At 40.2% G+C, this 25,712-nt stretch overlaps 1 protein-coding gene across 1 annotated transcript in view; it reads left to right on the forward strand.

The window, feature by feature from the left end:
* ass1 (argininosuccinate synthase 1) overlaps positions 1–25,712 on the forward strand; it is a 144,772-nt gene that overhangs the window by 35,442 nt on the left and 83,618 nt on the right. Inside the window, exons 6-8 of the mRNA XM_080211813.1 lie at positions 807–881; positions 23,581–23,651; positions 23,959–23,989. Coding sequence (XP_080067939.1) covers positions 807–881; positions 23,581–23,651; positions 23,959–23,989 — 177 coding nt within the window. The remainder of the gene's footprint in view (positions 1–806; positions 882–23,580; positions 23,652–23,958; positions 23,990–25,712) is intronic.

The raw sequence follows: 25,712 nt of genomic DNA on the forward strand, positions 1-25,712 counted from the left end.
GAGAGTGTGAAAATCACTTCTGTTCCAGTGACACCATGGAGCAGATGTATTTGACAAAGGACGTAGAGCATGTACACAATCTTGCTGCACATACAAGTGCACAATAAATTAAGTAATGTATCCCTGGAGAACAGACAGTTAAAATTCAGGTTGCAATGTATACCAGAGGTACCTGTAACAGAAATCGCCACCTCCCTCCCACTCCACAACCCTGCTGTTCGCCACATCGTTTCTGAGGGCGGTGTAGTGAATACTGCTGGATCAATGGCAACAAGATGGAGGCTGGCCTCAACAGGTAGCCAGCCAAATTCCTGCTACAGATTATGCAGCAAAGCCGTAGCTTTGTCAAAGGGGACCATTGCAAGAGTTCCATGACACTGTTCCATGGCCGACATTACAGCCTTGGAACTGTTGACCCCAAACTTTTGTCCTGGGGTTGCAACCAACAGTTTGGGAAGCAATGCCCTAGAACTTTTGGAGTTCAATTACTCAGTTGCTATGAGAATATCTACAGAAGTTGATGCCTATAGCAAACTAGCTGAGTCAGAAAAATAGGCCAGAATTCTCTGGTCTCGTACATCCAACCACCAGTGAGAACAGAGAATTTGGCACTCGACCAAATCTCCATTCATAGTAGTGAGTTCGGAGAATTCTGGCCATAAGATGCCTTTCTAAATGAAAGGAATAAGTCCTTTCAGGCACATTTAGTAATTACAAAAATCCTTCACCTTGATCAATAACAATTTGTAAAGTATCACAAAACTTCTGTTAATTTCTTTTCATGTCTTTTTTTTTATTAATCACAGATCATCTCTCCTTGGAGATTACCAGAGTTTTACAACCGATTCATGGGACGTAATGATTTGATGGAATATGCAAAGGTTTGTTAGAATGCAAACAGTTGTAGAATGTTAGTTACAGAATAATGATAGCATAGTAATTTTGTTACGAGACTGGTAATTTAGAGACCTGAACTAATGAGTTCAAGTTCCTTCCCAGCAGTTGGGAAATTTAAATTCAGTTAAGAAAACCATGAATAAAAAACATCAGTAATGGTAACCTTAAAACCACTGAATTGCAATGTCCTTTAAGGAAGAAAATCTGCTGTCCTTACTCAGTCTAGCCCGCATCTGAATCCAGATCTGTAGCAATGTGATTGCCTCTTAATTTTCCTCTAAACCAGCCTAGCATGTTGAGCTTGCTGGCCATGCCATGATGCTGGCCATGCCATGATGCTGGCCATGCCATGATGCCTACATCCCCTGAATGAACATTTTTTAAAAACTGAAACTAATTTGGATTTTGATTTCATTTATTTAGAGAACCTCTGACTTGCTGTTCTAATAATGACTGCTGGTAGAAGATTTGCTAATGGAAAAATGATTAAAAAGCAGTGCAGTGTTTGAAACCTTTTGGCTCTGTAAAGTGGATTTTGGTTTCAAGACTATTTTAGATTAGAAACAGATTGGGCAATTTTGGTTACTTCCTTGTTGGTGTGAGTTTCTCTAATTGGCAGTTTCTCTTGAAGACACTAGAAGCCAATTTGATATGGAAAACTAAGTGGTGCATTGTTGCATAAAAGTTGTAATTTTGGGACAGTTTATAGGAAGCTGTGCTCAGCATCTAAGTTGTGCTGTAACTAACTCACGTTGACAATGGCATTTAAAGCAAAATATAAAAAAAATTGATTATCCTTGTTCTTGATGAGTGTATACATTTCTAGTGGCAACATTAACCAGTTTAGGGGAAATGTATTGTGCACAATTGATCAGTCAATTTTGACTTTGTCTTGTGTATTGAGTCATATTATGCACTCTTTTATGGTTCATTCCTTACTCCACTTACGTTGTCCTACCATTCCCTGGACATGTTCACCCCCCACCCCCAAACACTCTCCACCTTCCCTTCCTTGACATTTTCTCTGTCTCTCACTCTCTCTCACTCTCACTTCAGGACAGAAGTTTAGGGCAAGGGCAGGGCCATAAAATGCAATGAGTCGTTCAAAGGTCAATCAACTTTGGTGGAAAATCCTGCCAAAGAGTCCTTTAATTGTGCAAAAACCAGAAAGAGTGAAAAATGACCACTGCAAACAGAAGTAACATTTTAAATTAAAATTCTATGCTTTAGGTGAGGGAAAGCTACAACTGCTGGAACTGTGAACTAAAAACACGAAGGGTGAAATTCTCCAGCCTCCCTGCCACGTGTTTCCCACCGGTAGATAGCGCATTGTTTGCTAGCGGCGGGATTCTCTGGTCCCGCAGCTGTCAATGGGAATTCCCATTAATGTCCCCCCATGCCGACAGGAATCTCGCAGGTGGGAGTGCGCTGTTGGCAGGACGGGAGTGTGAATGGCTGGAGAATTCTGGCCAAAATGTGAGAAATGTGAAGCAGGTCAGTCAGCATCAGTAAAAAGAAAAGGCAGGTTAATGCTTTATGGGCATGTGCCTGATCAGAATTTCCGACAGATAACTTTCTTTCTAAAGAACTGTCCACCTTTTTGTGTTTTTGCACTTCTCATCTGCTTGGTCATTGGGCTGACTGTGCAGGTCTTTGTGTAAATCTCTGAGCGTTTGGACAATGGCCTTGCAATATCATTATTTTAGATAAAAGCAGCATGACAGATTCTATTCCTTGAATCCCATTATTTACACTAGCTTTTCGCTCCATACTGAGAGCAGGAATTTATAAACCTCTTCTGGGGAAAAATATAATTTTGCTAAAATGGCCAAATTTGACAAAGAAACAAAAGGATGGAAGATTGACCATTCATTATGGGGATTCCATACACCATACATGTTCCCTCACTGGTTGATTGGTTTATTTTGAAAACATTGAATAAACCAATCAGAAATTCCTGTTTCTGCCTTTTTAAGCCCAAATAATGGTAAAAATGTCAACCAATAGTCCTGGCTCTTTCAACTTGGTGAATTGTTGAATATTATTAAGCAAGGATTTGGATGTCATGGTTTAGTGTACTAACTCAAATGAATTACTGAATCTGAATGAAGAGCAGTTATATTGCAGTTTTAAATTGCCTTTATTTTATGTTAATTGCCACTTTGACACTGTTGGCTTTTGATGCACAAGACTTGTGCAAACAGTGGTAAAATCAATCTTGCTGAATTCACTAAATCTAGAGGCTAGAAGTCTTTTTTTATTAGCTGGGGCTCTCCAGATTACAGCTTTAGTAAATTTGGCAAACTTATTTTAGGGCTGGCATTAGCTGTTCAAAAGCAGTGTATAAAAGCCTGGCAAGTGCTGTAGAAGTAGCTGTAAAGGGAGTGATTAAAAACAAGCATGATTAATCATAAAATGTGTATTAATTGAACTTCACACTGCTAGGTTCAGTAACCCTTCAAAGCTGGTATCTCTTATGCCAAAAATAAACAGCAAATCAGTCCGCATCTGTGGGGGAGAAAGAAAGACTTTTTTACATGTTGTTCACACCTTGATCCTGCTGCAGTGAAGTCAGATATTTGCCTGTGGGATGGGAAATTCTGGCCCATGACTTTTTGTGTTTGCTTTGCAGTTTTACCTTATTTTCTTCCCTGATATCTTCAGCACTTGGCAAAAATACTTTTTAAATCCATTGAAATCTGTATTTAGTGATTTGGGAGTGCTTTGGTACTCTAACTTAAATACAGTTTTAATCTTGTCATAGAGCAGTTTTGTTGCAGTATAAAATTGAAACCATAGTGTAAAACAATTGCTGACCTCTCCTAAGTTAAGTATATTGCCTTCACCAAGCTCTATCTGACGAAGGGTCATCTAGACTCGAAATGTTGGCTGTATTCTCTTCTCTCCCACAGATGCTGTCAATCCTGCTGAAATTTTCCAGCATTTTCTGTTTTTGTTTAAGTTACTATCTATTATTTATAATCTCATTTTAAAAATATTTGTAACAGCTTCAATTTAATTCAATTAAATGAGTAAATGATCAACATGCATTGTTGAATTTAAGGACAATTATTTTAAATAGTATATATGGTGAACAAAAAATTTGTTACTCCACAGCAACCATGTACGAAGGAGAGATTTCACAATAGCTGTTTGGAAGGAAAATGGCAAAGTTAACAGGCTGAATTTTCAGAGGGCCACAGGGTCAGGACCCAGTGCGGGCAGGAATTTAAGATTTCAGCTCTCGAGGTTGACTTAGAATCTTAACGTCTCCAGTTTTCAAAGGGTTGATGCGGAGGGGGAAGAGTGAAGGAAGGGAGTGGGAAACCCAGTCACCACCGATTAATGTCCCCATGAGCTCTCTCTGGAATTTGTCAAGCAGGTATGTCATTGCATACTTCAGTCTGAACATGTGTGTGGAAGCAACTAGTGCCGTCGCGAGTACCGCTCCTGACTTTGCGCTCCGTGATGCATTCCGGCATGTTTGATTTCCTGCTTATTTGATGAATGCCCTGTTCTAAATAGCAAGGCAGTGGTGGTGTGCTCAACATGTCCTCCACTAATTAGGTGCCGAGCTCTCCTCCTGGCCAATTTAGGCCATTTGTACTTAAAAATATTATAGCAAGAGCAAAGAGCTGAGGTGTGGGGTCAGGGCCCAGAATTTACCTGGGTTTCAATTTCCCGATCCTGCTTTGAAAATCGGGGTCAAACCCTGAAAGCTTGTGAGTTTACTATCAGATAAATTGGTTGGACTTTAACCTGGTGTTGTGAGACTTCTTACTGTGTTTACCCCAGTCCAACGCTGGCAAGGTACCTCACAAGAAGTTATTGCAGAAGGTCAGGGGACATGGAGTTGGGGGTAGGGTGTTAGCGTGGATAGAGGATTGGTTGTCAAATAGGAGGCAGAGTGTGGGGGTCAATGGGTGCTATTCGGATTGGCGGTTGGTGACTAGTGGAGTGCCCCAGGGGTCGGTGCTGGGGCCTCAGCTATTCACCATTTATATAGATGATCTGGAGGAGGGAACCGAGTGTATGGTGTTGAAATTTGCTGATGACACCAAGATTGGTGGAACGGCAAATTGTGCGGAGGGTGTGGAGAGTCTGCAGAAGGATCTAGATAGGCTGGGCGAATGGGCCAGGAACTGGCAAATGGAATTTAATGTTGGCAAGTGCAAGGTGGTCCACTTTGGTAGGAGTAATGGTAGGAAGGATTATTACTTACGGGACGAAAAACTGCAGCAGGCGACGGTGCAGAGGGACCTCGGGGTCCTTGTGCATGAGTCGCAAAAACCCATCTTGCAGGTGCAGCAGGTGGTCAGGAAGGCGAATGGGATGCTGGCCTTCATAGCGAGGGGGATTGAATATAAAAGTAGGGAGGTCTTGCTGCGGCTGTATAGGGCATTGGTGAGGCCGCAGCTGGAGTACTGTGTGCAGTTTTGGTCGCCATACTTACGCAAGGATATTTTGGCCTTGGAGGGAGTGCAGAGGAGGTTTACTAGGCTGATGCCGGAGTTGAGGGGGTTGAGCTATGAGGAGAGGCTGAATAAACTGGGCTTGTACTTGTTAGAGTTTAGAAGATTGAGGGGAGATCTCATTGAGACGTAGAAGATGATGAATGGGATGGATAGGATAGAGGTGGAGAGACTCTTCCCACTCAGAAAGGACAGTAGGACTAGGGGGCACAGCCTCAAGATAAAGGGGGGGCGGTTTAGAAGGAGTAGAGGAAGAACTTCTTCACTCAAAGGGTGGTGAATCTCTGGAATTCTCTGCCCGTTGAAGTGGTGGAGGCTACCTTGCTAAATATTTTTAAGACGCGGGTTGATGGGTTTTTGATAAGCGAGGGGATTAAAGGTTATGGGGAGAGGGCGGGAATGTGGAACTGAGCCACGACAGATCAGCCATGATCTTATTGAATGGCGCGGCAGGCTCGAAGGGCTAGATGGCCTACTCCTGCTCCTATTTCTTATGTTCTTATGTTCTATCTCCACATCTTGAAAATCCAGCCCAAGATATCTGTAGTAATAGCTGGGAGTCACAAGAGGGCACACAAGATTTTTGGCAGAACGTGGAACTTTTCTAACAGGGGAACAATTAGAGAAAAATGAGTGGCATTATTTTTCTACACAGGAAATTAAATTTATATTATCACAATTTAAATCTTCAATAATCAGATAACTCAGAATCTGTATGTTGCACGAAGATATAGATAGAAATGTCAGTGAAGATTTCAGCTTAGTTCCAGAGATAATCCACTGCTCTTTTTATAATGTTGAAACCCATCATTAGACTGAGGGTGGAATTTTACAGCCCCGTCGCAACAGGGGGAGAGCAGGAAAATGCAGCGAGCCATTTACTTCGGTGGGAACAGAAAATCCTGCCAATAGAAGGGGTGCCCTTAGTTCTATCCTTAGTTTGTTGTTCTCATCCCTGTTCAGCTGTTATTGTTTTCTTTACAATGGGGCAGCCATTTGGTAGCAGCAGTCAGCCTGGCAGAATGCTACATTTTTAAATTTTAGCAATTATTTTCCACCTGTTTGCATACTGCAGATATAGTCATATGTGAAACACAAGCAGTCACGTACCACTGAAGAATAAACCATCCAGTTAAAATAGTCTCTAGTGTCAACCATGACAGTTGTTTTTTGCCACATGCCACATTTGTTCATCTGTTGCTGACATTTTTATACCCATGATATAAAGGAAAACATTTTGGAAAAATCATTTGATCCAAATCTATCCAATAAAGACAAAATATTGGCTGGAACTTTCTGGCTGCTCATGCTGGCAAGGTCTTCTGCTCCCTCCGATGATACATTCTCACCATCCCAGCAGTGTGGGGTGGAGTCAGTGGGAAATCCCATTGACATCGATGCGACCAGAAGATCCTGCTGCCAGCCAATGGTGTGCTGCCTCCCGCCACAAAGATGCCATGGGAGGCCAGAGAATCCCCTTCGAAGTCTCTCTCTTGCTTATTCCACATGTTCCATTAGCAGCCATTCATTTACATCATACACATGGAAAGCTGAAAGAAAAACAATATTTTTTTTTCCTTCAGTTTCCATATGTATGATATGCTCAATGCATCTTCATGATGCACAATGTGCAACTCACCCCTTGATAATTGTTATGAAAACAACTGAACTAAATCTGATCATGTTCTTGTATTGAATGTTTATCATGTGGACAATAATCTCTTCAATATAATTGCAACATCAGTTCTTTTAAACTCAAATCTACAAGTTCTGTCGACACTCTGAATACAGGAATTGCATCAAATATAAAAATATTCCACAAATTAACAATTGCTGTAACAAAAATTGCAAATAATAAATGATTTAATTCACAGCAATAACATTTTTTTATTTATTTCCAGTCATATTTTAAGTAGCGGCAAGGAAATGGGTGTCTTTTTCATTATGCCATACGTGCCCTGAATAACCTTTTAGTTGATTTCCTCCAACTGAATATTGGAAACACTGAAGCTATTGGCAGCCGCCACAAACTCCACTCCCTAGCCACCAAATTCATCCCTCTCCCTGGCTGCTGCCTGTGGCTGAACCAGATTATTTGTAACTTTAATGTTGTATTTGAAGTGAGGTGAGCTTTTGACCACATTTTTGCTCAATTCCATAATACAACATCATCTGATTCTACCTCTGTCACAGTGCATCTGCTTATTTAATCTTCACCCGTGCCTCCAGTCTTGGCTATTCCAATGCTCTTTTAGATAGCTACCCCAACTGGGAGCTCATTCAAAACCCAAAACTGCTCTCATCTTAACTTGTTCTATATCCCTTTCATTTATCATGTATGTTAATTGATCTACATTGGTCACTGCTCTGGTGATACCTTGCAATATATAAATGCAAGTTGAAATGCAGAATTTCTCATTCATTTCTTAAAATCCATACGTATTGCGTCAAAGATACTAATTCTCAACAGTACTCATTGGACAGAACAAAATCTGGGTGTCAGACCTGGAAATGTTGGTGGTGTGATCTTGAGGGAGACTTTTGAGGAGACAATCAATTAAGTTCAATTAAAGACAGTGGGCAGCCTTGCGATCTGGAAGTGTAATAGGAGACTATCCAGTACTGAAGGATTGGCAACCCCACCATCAGAGGTGGGCACTGCTGAAATATGTAGGGTGGTGTGAGGTCAACTCCATTCCTGGTGGCTAGCCACGAATGGGGATATATGAAGAGCCAAAAGGATCAACACCATTGGGTAGAAAGGAGAAGTCCTTCCTGAGTAATGGCCACTGCCACAGTTGCTCTGTTTCTAAGCCTGGAGCCTTCTCTAATTGAATGGAGCTTGCAATTCTGATGGCTAGCTGGTTTGTCACTGACTGACCATTTCACAGACAGCCTCCTGATTTAGTGGTTATCTCATATGCTGGCTGGAAAATTCAGGTGGGATTGGGAAGGTGCCCTTTATTAAGCCCTCTTGGAGCTCAATCGACCAACTGCTACAGCAGATTGTCACCCACCTCTGCAGAATCCTGGAGGGAACAAGAATGTACTGTGGAGACAGCCAGATAGAATTGCCCTCCCTGCCTCCAAGGGCCTTTGAAAATTCTGCTCATTGTCACCCATCCAGACTACAGAGTGCTAAGGCCAAAACACAGAACTGTCTGAAGTTGAAATTGGTATGCATGTTTCTAAGCATAGTATGTATACAGAGTATAAGCAATGATAATTTCATTACTTAGTGTTAACTGCTCCTGCTTTTGTTTACTGTTTAGCACTTGTAGTCCTAAATTTACACACTGCTGTGCAATGATCGATTATAGCTTATAACTCGCTCTCAGGGAGACATTATTCCAAATACCAGCTTGATCATACGATTCTTGTAATCATTCCCAGATATCCAGTACTCTGTGTCTTTTGACGTTTTGTTTCGAATTGGTTTGTCTGTTTTGGTTGTGTTGCAAGATTTTTCTTCTCGTAAACATTTTAGTAAAAATGTTTAGTTATAGTTTTGAAGTACATGCATTAGCTTTCTGTTAGCTAAAGATTTTTTGCAAATTTCTAATGTTGAATGTTTATAAATTACTTGAAGGCAAATATACTGAACTGGACAACATGACTGCAAGCTGAAGATGGACAAGAAAAGGACTAGGAGAGAGTAGAAATATTTGACAATGATAGTTCGGCTGAGCTAGGCGAAGGACTGGCATTATCGGTAAGAGATAATGTAACATTAGGAGAGGAGATGGCAGATGTAGTTTGAGTAGAAATTTTATTAATGGCGAACTGGTGGTTAGTGAGTTGTTTAGACAATTGAGGGCAGTTTTAGTGATTCATAATGTGAGAAAACATTCAGTATCGGATGTAGGAGGACAAATCAGTCTCATGTAAAGGACAATTGCTCACACAAATTGAGCTTGGAAAAAGGGCATTTTTGGTGCAATCTTCTGCCAAATTCAAATTATAATTCAATTTCTAGCCATACATTCCTATTTTTGTATTACTTACACTTACTTTGAATTGAGTAATTCTGTTTTTTTTAATTTAAAAATGTCTCGGATTTATCTGCCGCTCTCACTGGCAGGGTCTTCTCATACTGCCAATGGTTTCCCAGCGGCTGGGGGGGTTCCATGGAATGGGAAACCATGTTGACGGTGTCAGGATCAGAAAATCCTTCTGCTGGCCAATGGCAGGCCACCTCCGTCACCACAAAAGGCTCTACAGGGGACATTGAATGTCTCGCTCAATATCTTGAATTATCAGATGAAGACTATTACATAAAATCTGTTGACACCACCTATGATAGCATACAACTAATTAGTAGAATTCAGTAGGATCAGGGAGCAGTAAGAGAATATGTTATGGCATGGGCAATGAGGTATTATGGACGTAATGTTCTCACAATATGTAAAATGACTCCAGCGAGTTAAGTGGTGGCAATTTATGGCACTGCAATTCAGAGGACGTAATCTGAATCTTGCCGGGGTGGAGGAGGGCTCAGCTTGCTGGGAAGCTGGCTGCTGAACACTAGGGACGCCAGTGCGCAGGTGCCTCTGTCTCCCAAAATACTGTGTACACAGTATACTGGGAGATCAGTTGATGCTCCCCCTACCCCAGTCGTCACTTTCACTCCCCCCTCCCCAATTGCTGCTCCAGCCCCCCAAGCAGAGTTTGCCTCCTTTCCTTCCCTCAAATGTCCCTCTGCCCCACCCTTGATGCTACTAAGCTGGAACTGACCAAGAGACACTGCCTGGCCCTGCCCCCAACTACCTGGGGGCTTCAATGGCCTCTTGTCCCATTGGTGAGGCCATCACATCTGCTCTCCATTGGTCTGGACCGTCTGTGATCCTCTGGTGAGCCTTTCCACTGCTAAAGTGGGAAAGATAAGTGAGCCCAGACTATTGAGTCTCGGGCTACGTCATTAATATTTAAATCAGCCTTGCACCCTTTCCAGGCGTGAGGCTGATTTCACTGGCAGAATAGGGCTGGCAATATTGCAAGATGCGAGAATTCGGGCGTGAACCCGATTTTGTTTTTTTGACTCTTGTCCATATTCCCCATCCTGCTACGCTACTCAACCAGTGCAGCCAAGTGGAAAAATCCTGCCCAATGTGGTTGAATCTAAGGAAATGAACATTCATACATAATAATGAGTATCCTTAAGTACTTGAGAAAGCACCAAAGGTGAAAATGCTGTATCATGAATTGCTCTCCAGGTATCCCCAATTTGACAATTGAATTCAGTTCTCATTACCACATCTAGAATTATATATTGCTCTTAGAGAGGGTGCAGTTCAAATTCACCAGAATTATACTGGGATTTAAAGAGTTAAAACATGAGGCTTGGTTAATAAACCTGGTTTCTATTCTCTGGAGCATAGAAGATTGTGGGGGGACCCAATCGAGGCATGTAAAATGATGAAGGCATTGTGGAGAATCCAGAACAAAAAGGGCATAATCTTAAAATTTGAGCTAGCCCATTGAAGTCTTAATTAAGAAGGACAGTAAAAATCCAAATCTGTCTTTCTCCAAAAAGGCAGTGTCAATTGAAGCTTACAAAACTGAAATGAATAGATTTCAGATAAGGGTATCTAAGAATATGAAACAATAATGGGAAAATGGTGAAATAGGTTTGAGTTGCTGAAGAGCCTACTCCTGCTCTCAAGCATGCTGCTGGTGACAGTGAATGCACACATCTTGTAACTTGTACTCCCCAGATTATTTTAGTTTTCTGAATTGTTGCCAGTACATTTCAAGATGGAGTGTACATAATATTGGCATGTGTGATCTCACCATTGAACTGTGGGACATTAAAATGAGGCCTAATCCACCCTCTAGAGTTGTGGGTCCTGTTGTGTGCAAATCTCTGCCATGTCTCCTTATATCACAATGGTGACTACACTTCAAAAAGAAGTCCTTAATTGGCTGTGAAGTGGATTGGAACATTCTGATGCCAATAAAGCCATTGCGAGTTATTTCCTTATTTAAGGTTTTTTTTTCTTTGAAGAAGGAAGGGACATTAACCAAGGTTTCCATCTCTGATTGCTGAAAATATGAGTTTATTCACGGTTATGATTAAATTTGGCAATGCTTTTTATTAATCCTTGCCCCTCCCCTATACAGCATGGTTTCATGGATGGTGTATGGTCATTGATACGTCACTCCAATAGTTAATCTTCATATTTAAGCCTAGATGCTGAGTGTTGGTAGGTTTGATCATGAGAACTGTCACAATCAAATACAACCATGACATATTTCCAACTGGACATCAGGTTTGTGTATGATGCCACCGACAAAACTACTCGTTGACACCCACAGGACAAGTATGCACCTTTAACAAGAGTCACGAGATCACAACAAAATTCTTGGCTGATTCTTTGCCCTATTCTTATCACATTCCAGCTGAGATTAGCTGTTTTCAAGCAGAAATTGAGCTCAGCACCAATTAAGCTGCATCGCTCTGCTAGTTACTTAATAAACAAAATAATCATCACGCGATTAAAATTATTCTTGTCAAGGAGTTAAAGTAACATTCTCGTATATAAAAAATTATCAGATAATTAGAATTATGAAGTTCATTATGTATTTTCTAAATTTAAATTTTTGCTATGTATAAGTAGGCAACAGGAGAAAATGAATAGCTGAGCATATGATTTAAATAATCGTTGCTTGAGTAAACTGCTAGAAATATGGTTTGATCTGCCACTACCCTATTTACTTTCTTTCTTGCTAGGGATGTCATGATGTTATGACATGCTAAATGATGCTGTGTATGTATATATATATTATGAATGGTTGTAGATGGTATTATGGAAAATGTGGCAGAGAGTTAGTTCAGCTGCTCATACGTAGGAGTTGGCAAAAGATTTAATCAGTGTTGGTACTTCTTTACCAATTCTCAGTATAAATCAAGAAATACGAGAGCTTGTAAAATATTTATTGCAATAATTGTGAATGATTTTAATCTTGCAGAGGGTGATGAATCTCTGGAATTCTCTGCTACAAAGGCAGTGGAAACTGGATCATTCAAAGTATTCAAAGTGGAGCTGGATAAAAATTTGAAAGATCGAGGAATAGAGGGCTATGGGGAAATGGCATAGGAAAGGAGCTGAGGTCAGCGTAGACTAGCCACGATCATATTGAATGGTGGGACAGGCTTGAAGGGCCTGATGGCCTACTCTTCCTTCTACTTTTTGTGTTTATGTAGATTAGGCAAATCAAATTGGCAAAGGTTGCTTGGAGGATTAGTTCATGGATTGTATTTAGGACTTTTTTGTAGAACAATACATACCGGAACAAACCATGGGCAAACTATATTAGATGTCGTAATGTGTAATGAGACAGGATTAATTAATTACCTCATAGGAAGGGATTCACTAGGCAAGAGCAATCATAACATGATTGAATTTCACGCTTTGTTTGTGAGTGAGCAAAGTGGATCTAAAACTAGTGGCTTTAAGACAGAGCTGGCTGATGACGACTGGGAAAATAGCTTAAAGGATATGATGGTAGAGAAACAGTGTCAAACATTTAAAGGAGGTATTTCACAACTCTCAACAAAGATGTTTCATTGAGAAAGAAAGACTTTGAGCAGGATGCTAATTGATGAAGCTAACGATAAAAAATTTAAGAAGGATAGAATTGCAAAAAAAGGTTTATAATGCGGTAAGATTAATATTAAACCAGTAGACAAAGACATTTTTAGAAACCAAAGGATAACTAAAAAACAATGGATAGAAAAGTACAGTATGAAAGAAATCTTGTCGAGAAATATAAAAACAGATTAAGAATTTCTACAAGTCTATAAAAAGGCAAAGAATAGCTAAAGTAAGCATTGCTCCTTTACAGAATGAGATTTGGGAATCAATGGGAAACAAGGAAATGGTAGAGACTGTGAACAAGTATTTTATATCTATAAAATACGATCCCCATAGAGACCAATAACTTAAAAAGAAATTTGAATTTCGAGTTAATAGCTGAGAGAATGACATGACAAGATTTCACATTTTAAATATGTTATTGCAACAAATGACCAAAAAAAGCACCATTGACTACACCTTATTTTATTGTGGACAACAAATACTTTAAACTCCAGAAAGGAATGTTCCCCTTTTATACTTATCATATGTTATGTTCTCCATGAATACTGTCCACAGTTGTTCCTAGCTTATAATGGGTTTGCATTTTCCTATTTCTCCAAGTAGTAACTTCAAGTGACCACTCCACTAAAAGTAGCCTGTCCCAATGAAGTTTCCCATCTGGCCTTGCCAGAATGAATCTCCTGGAATTCTTAGATGGCTGTGGAATTCATCTCTTTGATTCACGATCATTTCTCTCCCACACCGAGCAGTAGTAGTTTTCAAAGTCAAGCAACCTCTTCTCTTTGCTGAGCACACACAACTCCTGTTTGTTTGTGATATTTATTGATTTGTAAGGAAGCCTGTAACCTGATCTCAAAACTGACTTCATCTGCACTCTTTCCCCGCGGCAAAGTAAAACATTAGCCGTGCATCCAGGGGAAATGCTGATTAGCTATTGTTGACATCAAATCTCTTTTATCTTGAAAGTAAATAGATAATTTACAACTCAAATGTTTACAAGCATAAACTTTCAACATCTTTCTGGAACTTTGGGAGTCTACCCATTGTGAACATGGGGACTGTTGTTATTGTCTCCAACTGTGAACGTTTTATACTGTCATCCCAGTAACATAACCTAGGCCTCTCTATGCTCTTTAACCTGCCCCAGTTTGTTGTCAAGCATGCTTCAGAGCAGTTCACATGACTCCCTACATTAGATATAATAATCTTAAATCTCTATAGTTATAATAGTCTACACAATAGAAGATGTAATAGTCTACACAGTGGAAGACACAAAAAGCATACCAAGAACAGTAGAAAATTAAGTGGCAAAAAAGAAGGGAGGAACTTAAACAATATGATCACTAGAAAAAATGTACTGGGAAAACTAACAGGACTAAAGGCTGACAAGTCCCCTGGGCTTGATGGCCTGTGTCCTAAGGTCTTCAAAAAAAAAGTGATGGCAGAGATAGAAAATGTGTTGATTGGAATCTTACAAAATTCTCTAGATCCTGAAAAAGTCCCAGCAAATTGAAAAACTACAAATGTAACACCTCTATTCAACAACATAGGAAGCAGAAAGCAAGAAACTATAGGCCAGATAGCCTGACATCTATCATTGGGAAAATGCTGGAATCCATTATTAAGGAAGTAGCAACAGGACAGTTAGAAAGTCATAATACATAGAAAATCAGGATACGATCAGGCACAGTCAACATGATTTTGTGAAAGGGAAATTTGACAAATTTATTCCAGTTCTTTGAGGATGTATTAAGCAGGATGCATTAAGGAGAACTAGTGGATGTCGGGAAGAATGTTCCCTCCTGGGATTACATCGTGTGGTGAGGATGGGTGTGTTACCTGTTGCGGACACGGCTGAGAACTTGCACTGTACCACATAATCCTGACTTCATTAACTATACATTGGAGCCTTTTATGGTGTTTTACATGATGGGGCAGGCTGAATGGTTTGTGTCCTGCCGTCGTATTCGGATGACATTTTTAAAACACATCCAGACATAACTGACCCAGATCCTTGGAAGGCTGCCCAGCCAAATCTGCCAGCATTGCCATTAACCTTCCTGAGGGATCCCTCATTATCAGGCACTTTGTGCTCGATCAAGAGACCTAGCTTTGGGCAGAGTGTTGACCACTGAAATTCATACCCCTGACCATGCCTCTGACCCCACTCATGATCCCCATCCTATCTTCAGTGATCTGGGGTCCCTCTGTGATCCTGAGCCTTGGGCAGATGCTGCCAGCAACCACCACTTCCGCTACCACTGACGATAATGATGAACTGTTGGCCTTTGGTCAGCAGCTCATGGCAGGTGGGAATTCTGCCACCTAGGGCTTTAAACAGAGGGAAGGTTCAAAGGCGACCAATTAGATGCATGAAGGCTAGTTGATTCTGTCGGATCTCTCCCTCAGAACTTATGGGGGTAGGAGATCGGGTCATTAAATATATTTACAGCTTGAGTTAGACAAATTTTTGTTCAATCAGGGAAATGGAACGAATGTAGGAAAGTGGAGTTACTGACACAATAGAATGAGCCATGATCTTAGTGGATGGCGAAGTAGGCTTGAGTTGCCAAATTGCCTATTCCTGATCCTATTTATCCTATTCTTCCATATCCCTTTTGATTTTGGATGATAACAGAGTAATATTCTAAATATCTCCTGAAGGAACGAAATCATACTTGCCACCAGTGATAATTAGAAGATTATGGCTGGAATTTTCAGGCTATTCATTGCCCATTGCCGCTGCAAGCGAGGACAGAGAATTTGGCACTCAGCCAAACAGGGACTAGAGAATCCTGCTGGCGTAAATAGCCAGAAACAGTCTGACCTATGGGTGCTTTTACATACTTCAGTGGATGGAAAAGCGAAAGAAGATTCCCCCCGAAGAATCTCCATTCGAAACGCTCCTTGTATTGAGTGAAGGGTTGCTAGCATCGATGAGGTAAATGAAGAAAAGGCTTTGTGATGTCAGTGGTGCAATGGAACAACTTGATGCCAGATGTACTTAAATGCAGGAGAGTAATAGGCATATTCTGTTAGATATTACAGCCTGCTAACAGTGAAAATTTCAAAGCTGTACTCTCTTGATGTTTAGTCATAAAATTCAGTTAAATTATAGTCTATATTATTGACAACATTATAATTTAAGAAGTGCTAGCCTGAAGAAACATAAAAATGAAATCACGGTTCTCTTGAAAGCAATGAAATTCATATTCGGAGTACAGTGAATTTATGCCAGTGAAATCAGTGGAAAATGTAATATGTGTGGTTTCCTGATGTGTAGAAGAAGCATACAAATTAAAAGGACTGGACTTTACCCTGGGCAACAATTTAAAACTTGCATTTGGCTCTATATAGGGCAATTGCTTGGCAAGTTGTTCTTAGCCAACAATCCAAAGGTGGCAGCACCTCTCCAAGGTCTTTTGTGATCTGTGTGAAAAGGGCAAGCAACTTAGTCTCCCCATAAACAATCAGATTTAAAAAATGATTGATGAAAAGTGAAGTCTCAACCAACAATTGTCAGAATACTGAATTCGATGTCATTCAAGTACAGAATTTAGAGAGGGAAAGGAAGGTTGGAATAGGAAGGAGAGTTGAGAGATGAAAGAATAGTAAAAAAAATTCTAGAAATCTCCAACAATGATTAAAATCCAAAGAACCAAAATTGCACACTTAAGATGGTTAATTTTCAATGCCAGAAGGTGCTTCCAGCATTTACAGTTTTTGTTTCAATTTTAGACGGTTGCCTATCAACCAGCTTACAAATTTGATTAAATTCACCTTTTAATTCACGCTTAACCCTTATAATAAACAATGTAGGTGTTTTAACTAGTATTCTTGTGTAATGAAAGTAGGTGACTGTTGCACAGAAAAAATGATGTTTGCTAAACATGTGCAGAGCTTGTCATTTAACTAATTTTTCCTATTAGCAAAGAACAACTAAAATGCACAAATCCTTTTTGTAAAAAAAATTAATTTTTCACATGAACTTTAATTCCTACAGTGTCTCATTTCTGTCTGGAATGTCACAAAGCTTTTCACCTACAATGAATAAATTCTGAAGTACAGAAAGTTGTTATATGGACAAATGTGTGAGAAAATAGTGAATTTAATTTAACTTAGGAATGTGAAATCTGGGCATTTTAAAACCATGATTCCATACGCTCCAATGCATTTATAAAAATTCAGTGCTGTTACATACACACCTTTAATTATGTCTCCAGTTTGGTTTATTTGTGACCTTCTTTGAAATTTAAAATATTAATGGAATTTATGAAGAATTTAACGCTTACAGGTCACAATGGTCCTCATTGTTTATAAAACATAAAACAAATGAAAATGAAAGAGTTACATTTTGCCATTTTAAATGAGCAAAAGTGGGTGGAAGCAACTGCTAACAGTCTTTGGCCCAGACTGTGTCCATATTAGACCTGAGACCACCGCTTTCGGGCTGCACCCTGTGCTAATGATAACAGCCCATTGAAGCTAAAAGGCATTCAATGAAAAAACAACCTCTTGAAACCTAATGAACCATTCAATGGCTTGGTTGCTCAAGCATTAACAATTGCTCCATCTTCTTGTGACATGAGGAAGACACTTTGTAACAGTGGGTAACCTGTTGACACCACTCAGGGCTGATGCAAAACTGCTTGAGGGGGGAAAATATCAGGCCAGGTAAAAGCATCAAGTAAATAGCTACTAATTTAACATTTATTGTTGAGGAACAATAATACACAACTGCATTTGTCCAACTACAACTCATTAGCCATTAATTACTTTATCTTTTCATGTTTATTCTAGAACAAATCTATAGGACATTATTGACAGCAGCAGTTTATTATAGAAGTGAGTTCATGAGTGCAAACGACCCATAACGGCAAGTGAGTTATGCAGTTTCTAACTAGTGAGACTTGCTGAAGCTTAAATCACAAGGCAATCCTGTATTCCGTGCTGTGGTGCTGTGAATTCCACAGTCTTTGTGCCGTCGAACAAGCACCCTGGTGTAAATCACACAACTTGTGTTGTCGTAGCAGCAAACATTCACTTTTCATGAGTTTCCAGACATGTGTTTTGGAATAAGAAAGCCAGTTTTATTAAGGCAAATATGGACGTCCATTGAAAGGATTACACTGTCCTCTGATCTGAATTAAACTGATTTGAGGAGAAAAATGAGTATTAACTGTGAGCCTTTCCACCCTGAAGTACAGAAGAGGGAAATAACTTTTCTACTATGAATTCACCTCTTAAAAGCAAAACATTTCCCCGATGACTGCTATCAGATCAGCTTATTGCATCTGTGTTATTTGTCCAAGATTGTTCTATTTCATTTCTGCACTACTATGAAGTATCATTTCTGTCTGCAATGATATAGGAGCCCTGAACTTAACCATCAAGAATGAATGGGGTTTAGAAGAGCATGATTTCTGTTAAGATGACTATTTTTGAAACATGGAAAAAAGTAAGTTAATTTTGCAGATCAGAGATGCACTCTGCAAATCAGCTAATCTCATCCCTCTGTGGGTATATTTAGCTGTTGCAGCCTTCAGTATTTCAGAGATTCTTCAGTTTTTTCTTTTTAGAAATAGATATCTTTAATCACCCTAGGGAGTTAGATCATTGTACCACTGCTGTACTCTGCAACAACCATGTAGTGGAAGTGTTCCTGTGACAATTCGTAACTTGTATTTTCTCATCTCGCTGTTTCCTAAGGCCTGTGTAGCACATCCACTGACTGTAGGCTTCAGCCATGAAGTAGTTTGGGAATCCAAATTGACTCTACAGAAAAACAAATTGCTGCAGATGCTGGCATCTGAAACCAAAAGAGAAAATGCAGGAAAATCTCAGCAGGCCTGGTAGCATTTGTAAGGAGAGAAAAGAGCTGACGTTTTGAGTACAGAAGATCTTTTGTCAAAGTTAAAAGGATGGAAAGTAGAAGATACTTATCCTGTAGGATGAGGGAATGAAAGATGAGTCATAACCACAAAAACAAGGTGCAAGGCTGCTAATAGCAGCCCACAGAGAGAATAGAAGGTGTGAATGGCCAAATGGCAGAGAAGCTGAAATCAGAGGATAAGCTCTGACAGATGAAGATGTGGGGGGGAGGGGGGAGATGGTGGGAGAGAGGTAACATAAGAACATAAGAAATAGGAGCAGGAGTAGGCCATCTAGCCCTTCGAGCCTGCCCCGCCATTCAATAAGATCATGGCTGATCTGTTGTGGCTCAGTTCCACATTCCCGCCCTCTCCCCATAACCCTTAATCCCCTCGCTTATCAAAAACCCATCAACCCGCGTCTTAAAAATATTTAGCGAGGCAGCCTCCACCACTTCAACGGGCAGAGAATTCCAGAGATTCACCACCCTTTGAGTGAAGAAGTTCCCCCTCAACTCCGTTCTAAACCGCCCCCCCTTTATCTTGAGGCTGTGCCCCCTAGTCCCACTGTCCTTTCTGAGCGGGAAGAGTCTCTCCACCTCTATCCTATCCATCCCATTCATCATCTTATATGTCTCAATGAGATCACCCCTCATTCTTCTAAACTCTAACGAGTACAAGCCTAGTTTATTCAGCCTCTCCTCATAGTTCAACCCCATCAACTCCGGTATCAGCCTAATAAACCTCCTCTGCACTCCCTCCAAGGCCAAAATATCCTTGCATAAGCGCGGCGCCCAAAACTGCACACAGTACTCCAGTTGCGGCCTCACCAATGCCCTATACAGCTGCAGCAAGACCTCCCTACTTTTATATTCATTCCCCCTTGCTATGAAGGCCAGCAACCCATTAGCCTTCCTGACCACCAGCTGCACCTGCAGGCTGGGTTTTTGCAACTCATGCACAAGGACCTCGAGGTCCCTCTGCACCGTCGCCTGCTGCAGTTTTTCGCCACGTTAGTAATAATCCTTCCTACCATTATTCCTACCAAAGTGGACCACCTCGCACTTGCCAACATTAAATTCCATTTGCCAGTTCCTGGCCCATTTGCCCAGCCTATCTAGATCCTTCTGCAGACTCTCCACACCCTCCACGCAATTTGCCATTCCACCAATCTTGGTGTCATCAGCAAATTTCGACACCATACACTCGGTTCCCTCCTCCAGATCATCTATATAAATGGTAAATAGCTAAATTGAGAAAAGGTAAGAAAGGGGGATAAAATGGGGGGAAAGAGTGGGGAGGATGAGAAATAAAGAAAGGTAGTAAAGAAATAAAAGGTAGAGAACAGTTAAAATTTAAATAAAGTGAAAACAAGGGGTCAAAGTGGGGTAGAGCTGATCATCTGAAGTTGTTGAATTTGATGTTGAGATCGGATGGCTGTAACATGTCTAGCCGGAAGATGAGATGCTGTTCCTTCAATTTGCTGGACTCGAAACGTTGGTTTTTTTTTCTCTCCTTACAGACCTGCAGAGATTTTCCAGTATTTTCTCTTTTAACTCTGCAAAACTCTGTTATGGATTTGGCTGAATCTGGAATTTGGGTGCACCCAACATTAGTTATGGATTTTTAAATGTGTATGTTTATCCAATTTGGAGTTTAGAAACTTGAAATCAAGATCCAGAAATTTCAAATTCACATTTAGACCTGAATCTAACTATTCCTCTTGACCAATGTTAATTTTCTTGTGTAACAAGGTAAAACCTGGTTCTCAAAGTAAATAACAGGAAATACCGGAAAGGTCTAGCAGCATCTATGGAGAGAGAAATGGAGTTAATGTTTCAAGTCCATTTGACTTCTTTATAGCTGAAGAGAGATAGAAATTTGATGGATTTTATAATGTTGAAGAGAGGGAGTAGAGCAAAATAGAGTGAGCTCAAATGAGATTTGACAAAGATATCATGGACACGAGACAAAGGAAGTGTTAATGGTAGTGTTAAAGACAAAAGAACATGCAAATAGTGGCATAAACATTCTGCTGTTAACACATTCTGCTATCTTGTAAGGGTCAGTGCTCTATGAAAGCAGGTTGGGGGGATTTGTTTTTTAAAGATTGAAATGAAAGTGATAGTTCATGGGTTGAAGTTGTTGAACTTAATCTTAACTCGAATCTATAAAGTGCCTAATTGGAAGAGGTCTGTTCCAACAGTTTGTTTGGACTTCATTAGAACATTGCAGCAGGCTAAGACTGGGAATGTGGGCATCAGAGGAAGATGGTGAGTTGAAATGGCAAGCAACAGGAAGGCCAGGATCATGCTTGCAGACTGACTGAATATGCTCTGCAAAATGGTCACCTAGTCTCTGTTTAATCTCTCCAGTGTAGAGGAGACCACATTGTGAGCAGGGAATAGTGTAAATTAAATTGAAGGAGTGCGTGTGAATCACTTCTTCACCTGAAAGGAGTGTTTAAGATCCTGGATGATGAAGAGGAAGGAGATAAAGGGGCAGGTTTTACATCTCCTGCAATTGCATGGAAAGGTACTATGGGAAAGGGATGAGTGGGGGGTGCTGAGCCTGGGTAAGATGCTCTTTTGGAGAGTTGGTGCAGATTCGATGGCCAAATGGCCTCCTTCTGCAATGTGGGATTCTATGATTCTAGAAATCAAAATAATCCTTTGCTCACTGAGTAAGTACAGTGCATATTGCATTGAACTGTATGGACTAGAGTGTTCCAAGTATGATATTTGTTTTCTGCTGCATGAGGCAATCTTAGGTGTGAAAGTTGTACTGTTTTCCGATCTGTGCTCTGATCAATATGTTTAGGGCTCCTCTGCGTAATGTGTTTCAAGATAAAGCCTGTTCTCCCTGCTGGCTGAAACGGCAGGTGCCATAAGTAAACCCAGAAAGGATATAATTTGTGATGCTACATGGCAACAAACAAATCATTTTCCAGTAGTAGATTTTTGGCTTATGAACAAATTTATATAGTTAATTTAATTATTTTTTCAAAAGTATAGCTGCAGCCTTTTCTAGAATATTTAGGGTGGAAATGTTTCAGCTTTAACAGGGTATAGAATTATAATTACCTTTCCATTTGAAAAAAAACTAATCAATTGAAATTTAGTAATTTTAAGGAATTGGGATATTATTTTTGGTTGGATTTGTATGACTCTGACAGTAAGAAGAAATGAAGAAACTTTTTCTCTTCAGTGCTGGGCTCATGAATAGTATCATTTTTTTGAAGCAGTGTCTGAGTGTTATTCATCACCGGAGCTTGTTTCATGTGAAAGGTTCCACACTAAAGCTTTCTTTCCGTCTGCCTTAGTAGCTGGTGGCATTTCTGCAAGACTGAGTTTCGAGAGCTGATGGCCCTGGTCACCAGGGGTACTGCTCTGTCGCGGTGATTAGAGATAATTGGGGCCAAAGTAATGAATTACTTCATAATGTTGTTTGTTATCTATGCTTCAGTGTATTGTGTGTGATCTGAAGGAGGAGCCTCGCAGTGGGAGGTTGGGAAATCGTATCAGTTCACAAGAATAGATACTCATCTTCTCTGCATCATGTCTTTATTTCATCTTCTTCTCCTGCCCATAACTCTTCCCTCCTGCCTTGCCTCCCACCCCCCTCACACTACTTACACAACATCCTTGTAAACAGGTGTTGATTGTCTCTTAAGAACTCAAATTATTTTCACGTTTTATAAAAAAAGACTAGAAGAAACCAGAAATATTAAATAATTCAACTGAAGATTCCTCTTTAACGCACTGATCACACATTAAGTTCCCCTGTGTAATCTTTTGTTCAGTCTTGGAGCTTGTCTGTAATTCGTAGATCATTTCATAGTAGTTTGTTCCCAGCACAGCAGTGAACCTTGAGGGGAAATTGATGAGCAGTGTGTGGCTTTTAAAGCAGGGCTTAATTTGACAGCTGGAAATGGCACATGCCGAACAATTAGTCAAAACCACAAAAAAAATAGTAGCCCAGTGAGATTGGGTGGTTGGAGTTCTACGAAGTGCGGCAAGGTGGGCAAACAAATAACTAGATGCGGTAAAGAGAATGTCAAGCCTATGTGCACACTAACTTCAATGTCTTTGTAAAATAAAGAATTCAGCAGAAATCCTTTTATCCAGAGAATGGTTAGAATTTAGTACGTGCTATCAGGAGGAGAGTGTGAAGCGAACGGCATTGATGCATTTAATGGGGAGCTTCGTTAGTACATGAGGGAGAAAGGAATAGAAGAATATGTGGATCGGATTAGATGAAATAAGATGGGCGAAGATTTGTGTGGATCCTAAGCACTGGTACAGATCAGATGTTTTGAATAGTCTGTTTTTCTGCTACAAATTCCATTTAATAAATTTTTTTGTGTGGGTTGAGATTGTGTCCTCCAGTCAGCAGCAGTACTCAAAAATGACAGCAGCAAGCGATGATATATAATGTGGCGTGCAGAGATTGCTTTTCTTTGTACTAACTTGGGGATATATTTTGGTTGAATTGACACTTCAATGTTAGTAGTAAAAATGTTAAATGTTTATAATAATTCTTCTGCTAATGAAGACAGTAATATTATTTAAAAGGAGGTGCATCTGAACTTTACCGACGAACACTTTCTTCATCTATTGAGTTGCAGAAGCATTGTGAGGCACATTTTATTGTAAAGAATTTTATTTACAACTAGCAGGACTATATTATGGATGTTGGTTTAACATTTCCCAAATAATCATTGATTTTCTTTTATAATGATAGGCACATGGCATTCCTGTTCCTGTCACTCCCAAAAGCCCTTGGAGTATGGACGCTAACATCATGCATATCAGGTAAGAAGCTGAGCAAATTGAGAGTTCACAGCAGGCCCACCTATATCTGAAAGAGAAAATATAATTATGGAGGCCCTTTGTCGGGTCCCGTTTGATGATGGACTCTACTAAACATGCAACAATTCTTTTCCTTTTCAAATACTGACAGACCAGCTGTGTATTTCCAACAATTTTCTGCTCTTTCCGGATTTCCAACATTCATTTTTATTTTAATCTCTACTCAGTAATGTACTTGTTTCAAATACTTGCCATCGTGATATAGTCTGGCTCTTGTTGTTTATTTCCTTTTTTAAATATTTTCCCACAGCTACGAGTCTGGGATCCTGGAAAACCCCAAGGTAATATTTCATGACATTGAAATACTCTCAAATATGCTGTTAAGCTTATAATGTGTTATGTGTGTGACCCATAATTTGAAATTTCATGGGGGTAGGGGGAATGGCAAGGCCAAGCCCTGGTAGTATTATCATCTGTGTTTTAAAGCTTTTTATTGCTTCCAAGATCAATGGGGAGGGAAACATTCTATGTGACATTGTACAATACAATGTCACATCGAAACAATAAAGAAGCAATTAGACAGATGAGCCACATTCACAGAGGAGCGCTTCAAAGTTGGCAGCTTGCAGCAGTGGTTTCTCTCAATGTGAAATGTAGGGTCTTGTTTGATCGAAGGTCATGAACTAATACAATTTTCGAAGCAGTAGCAACCAATAGGCTGGCTTTTCCATTGCCATTAGCCATTTTCATGTCTTCACTACAAGCTTTTATCTGGTTTTACTAGCATGTTTACTCATTTATATTAAAGAGGGGGAAGCAACTGATGGGTTTGATATAATTTGGAGGAAAATACAATTTGCTTTAATGAAACTTTGCTTGAAAAATTTACAGCGTTAAATCTGACATTGTATTTTTAATCATTAAACATTTAAGGATAGTTTTTACATCCCACTTTGAGTGATGTACTTTGGCTCTGTGCAGCCACACTTCAAAAATTAATGGAAGAACACTTGGTTTAAGAAGTGTGTTTTTGTGTATGTACATATGAGCAACCTGGAATTTGTTACAGGACGTTGAATGCTTCTCCGAGTTGAGGTGATGGCTCAAAGCACAGGAGTGAAACTTGAATGGTTTAACGTCATTCCAACCTTGAGATGTTTTCAAGGCACATCAGACTGCGATAGCCTCTAATATAGGGAAAATTACTGATTTTCACTTTTTTGTGCTGGTGACAGTTGTCGGGCTTCTTTTGTGCAGTATGATTTGATGAAAAGGTAGTATCGGTATTTTACTGATTTTAAATGCTTTAGTGATATGAAAACATCCATTGCAATAGAGTGAAATTTTACTTTAATAGTAACCTTTGAATATCTTTTTCTGTTATCTTAGCTGAAGCGTTAACCCATTGAGGAATTTAAGGATGCTGACATGATAGAGATCAAGTAGCCGAGCTATTGTATGCCCTAAGCAGGCCTGAATCGATTATCATCCAGATCCCTACTTCCCCCGACCATGTCTGGGCACCTCCCCCACCATCCCCGCCCCGCCATCACCATCAGTAGTGCTCACACCCCGCCCCTGCACCCCCCCAAGAGGCTGCCCTTCTGTCTCCAGAAATCTGGCACTGGGAGATGTGCGGAGGCCTGGATACTCAGCACAAATTGGCCGCCATTAGAGTCTCCTGGCCCGTTGTGCTAAAAAAGCAGTGCAGCGGGATGGGAGAATCACTCCTGTTGTGTTTCTTCCAGTTAAGTGCCATCAAGTGAAAGATCATGGGCTCTAATTATGACCAAATCAGGATGACTTGGGAGCTCTTTAAAAATGGAACCTGGAACCCGATTCTGGGTTTCTTGACCCCTTTTGAGTGCTTCTGATTTTCAGAAGTGCATTTTGAGGGTGCAAGCTAGTTCCAGATTATGAACTTGTTCCCTGTATTCCTGACCTGGCTAGCTCCATTGCAGGAATAGGCATGTCCTAGCTTACTTCAATTTTCATGGAGTAAGACCAGCTTTTCAAAGAGTTCTGGTTCATAGCACATTGTGAACCAAAGCCTGCATGTGTGGA

The sequence above is a fragment of the Carcharhinus amblyrhynchos genome, chromosome 25 (assembly GCF_965287045.1).
Source record: "Carcharhinus amblyrhynchos chromosome 25, sCarAmb.v2.hapA, whole genome shotgun sequence".
NCBI classification, from domain to species: Eukaryota; Metazoa; Chordata; class Chondrichthyes; order Carcharhiniformes; family Carcharhinidae; genus Carcharhinus; species Carcharhinus amblyrhynchos.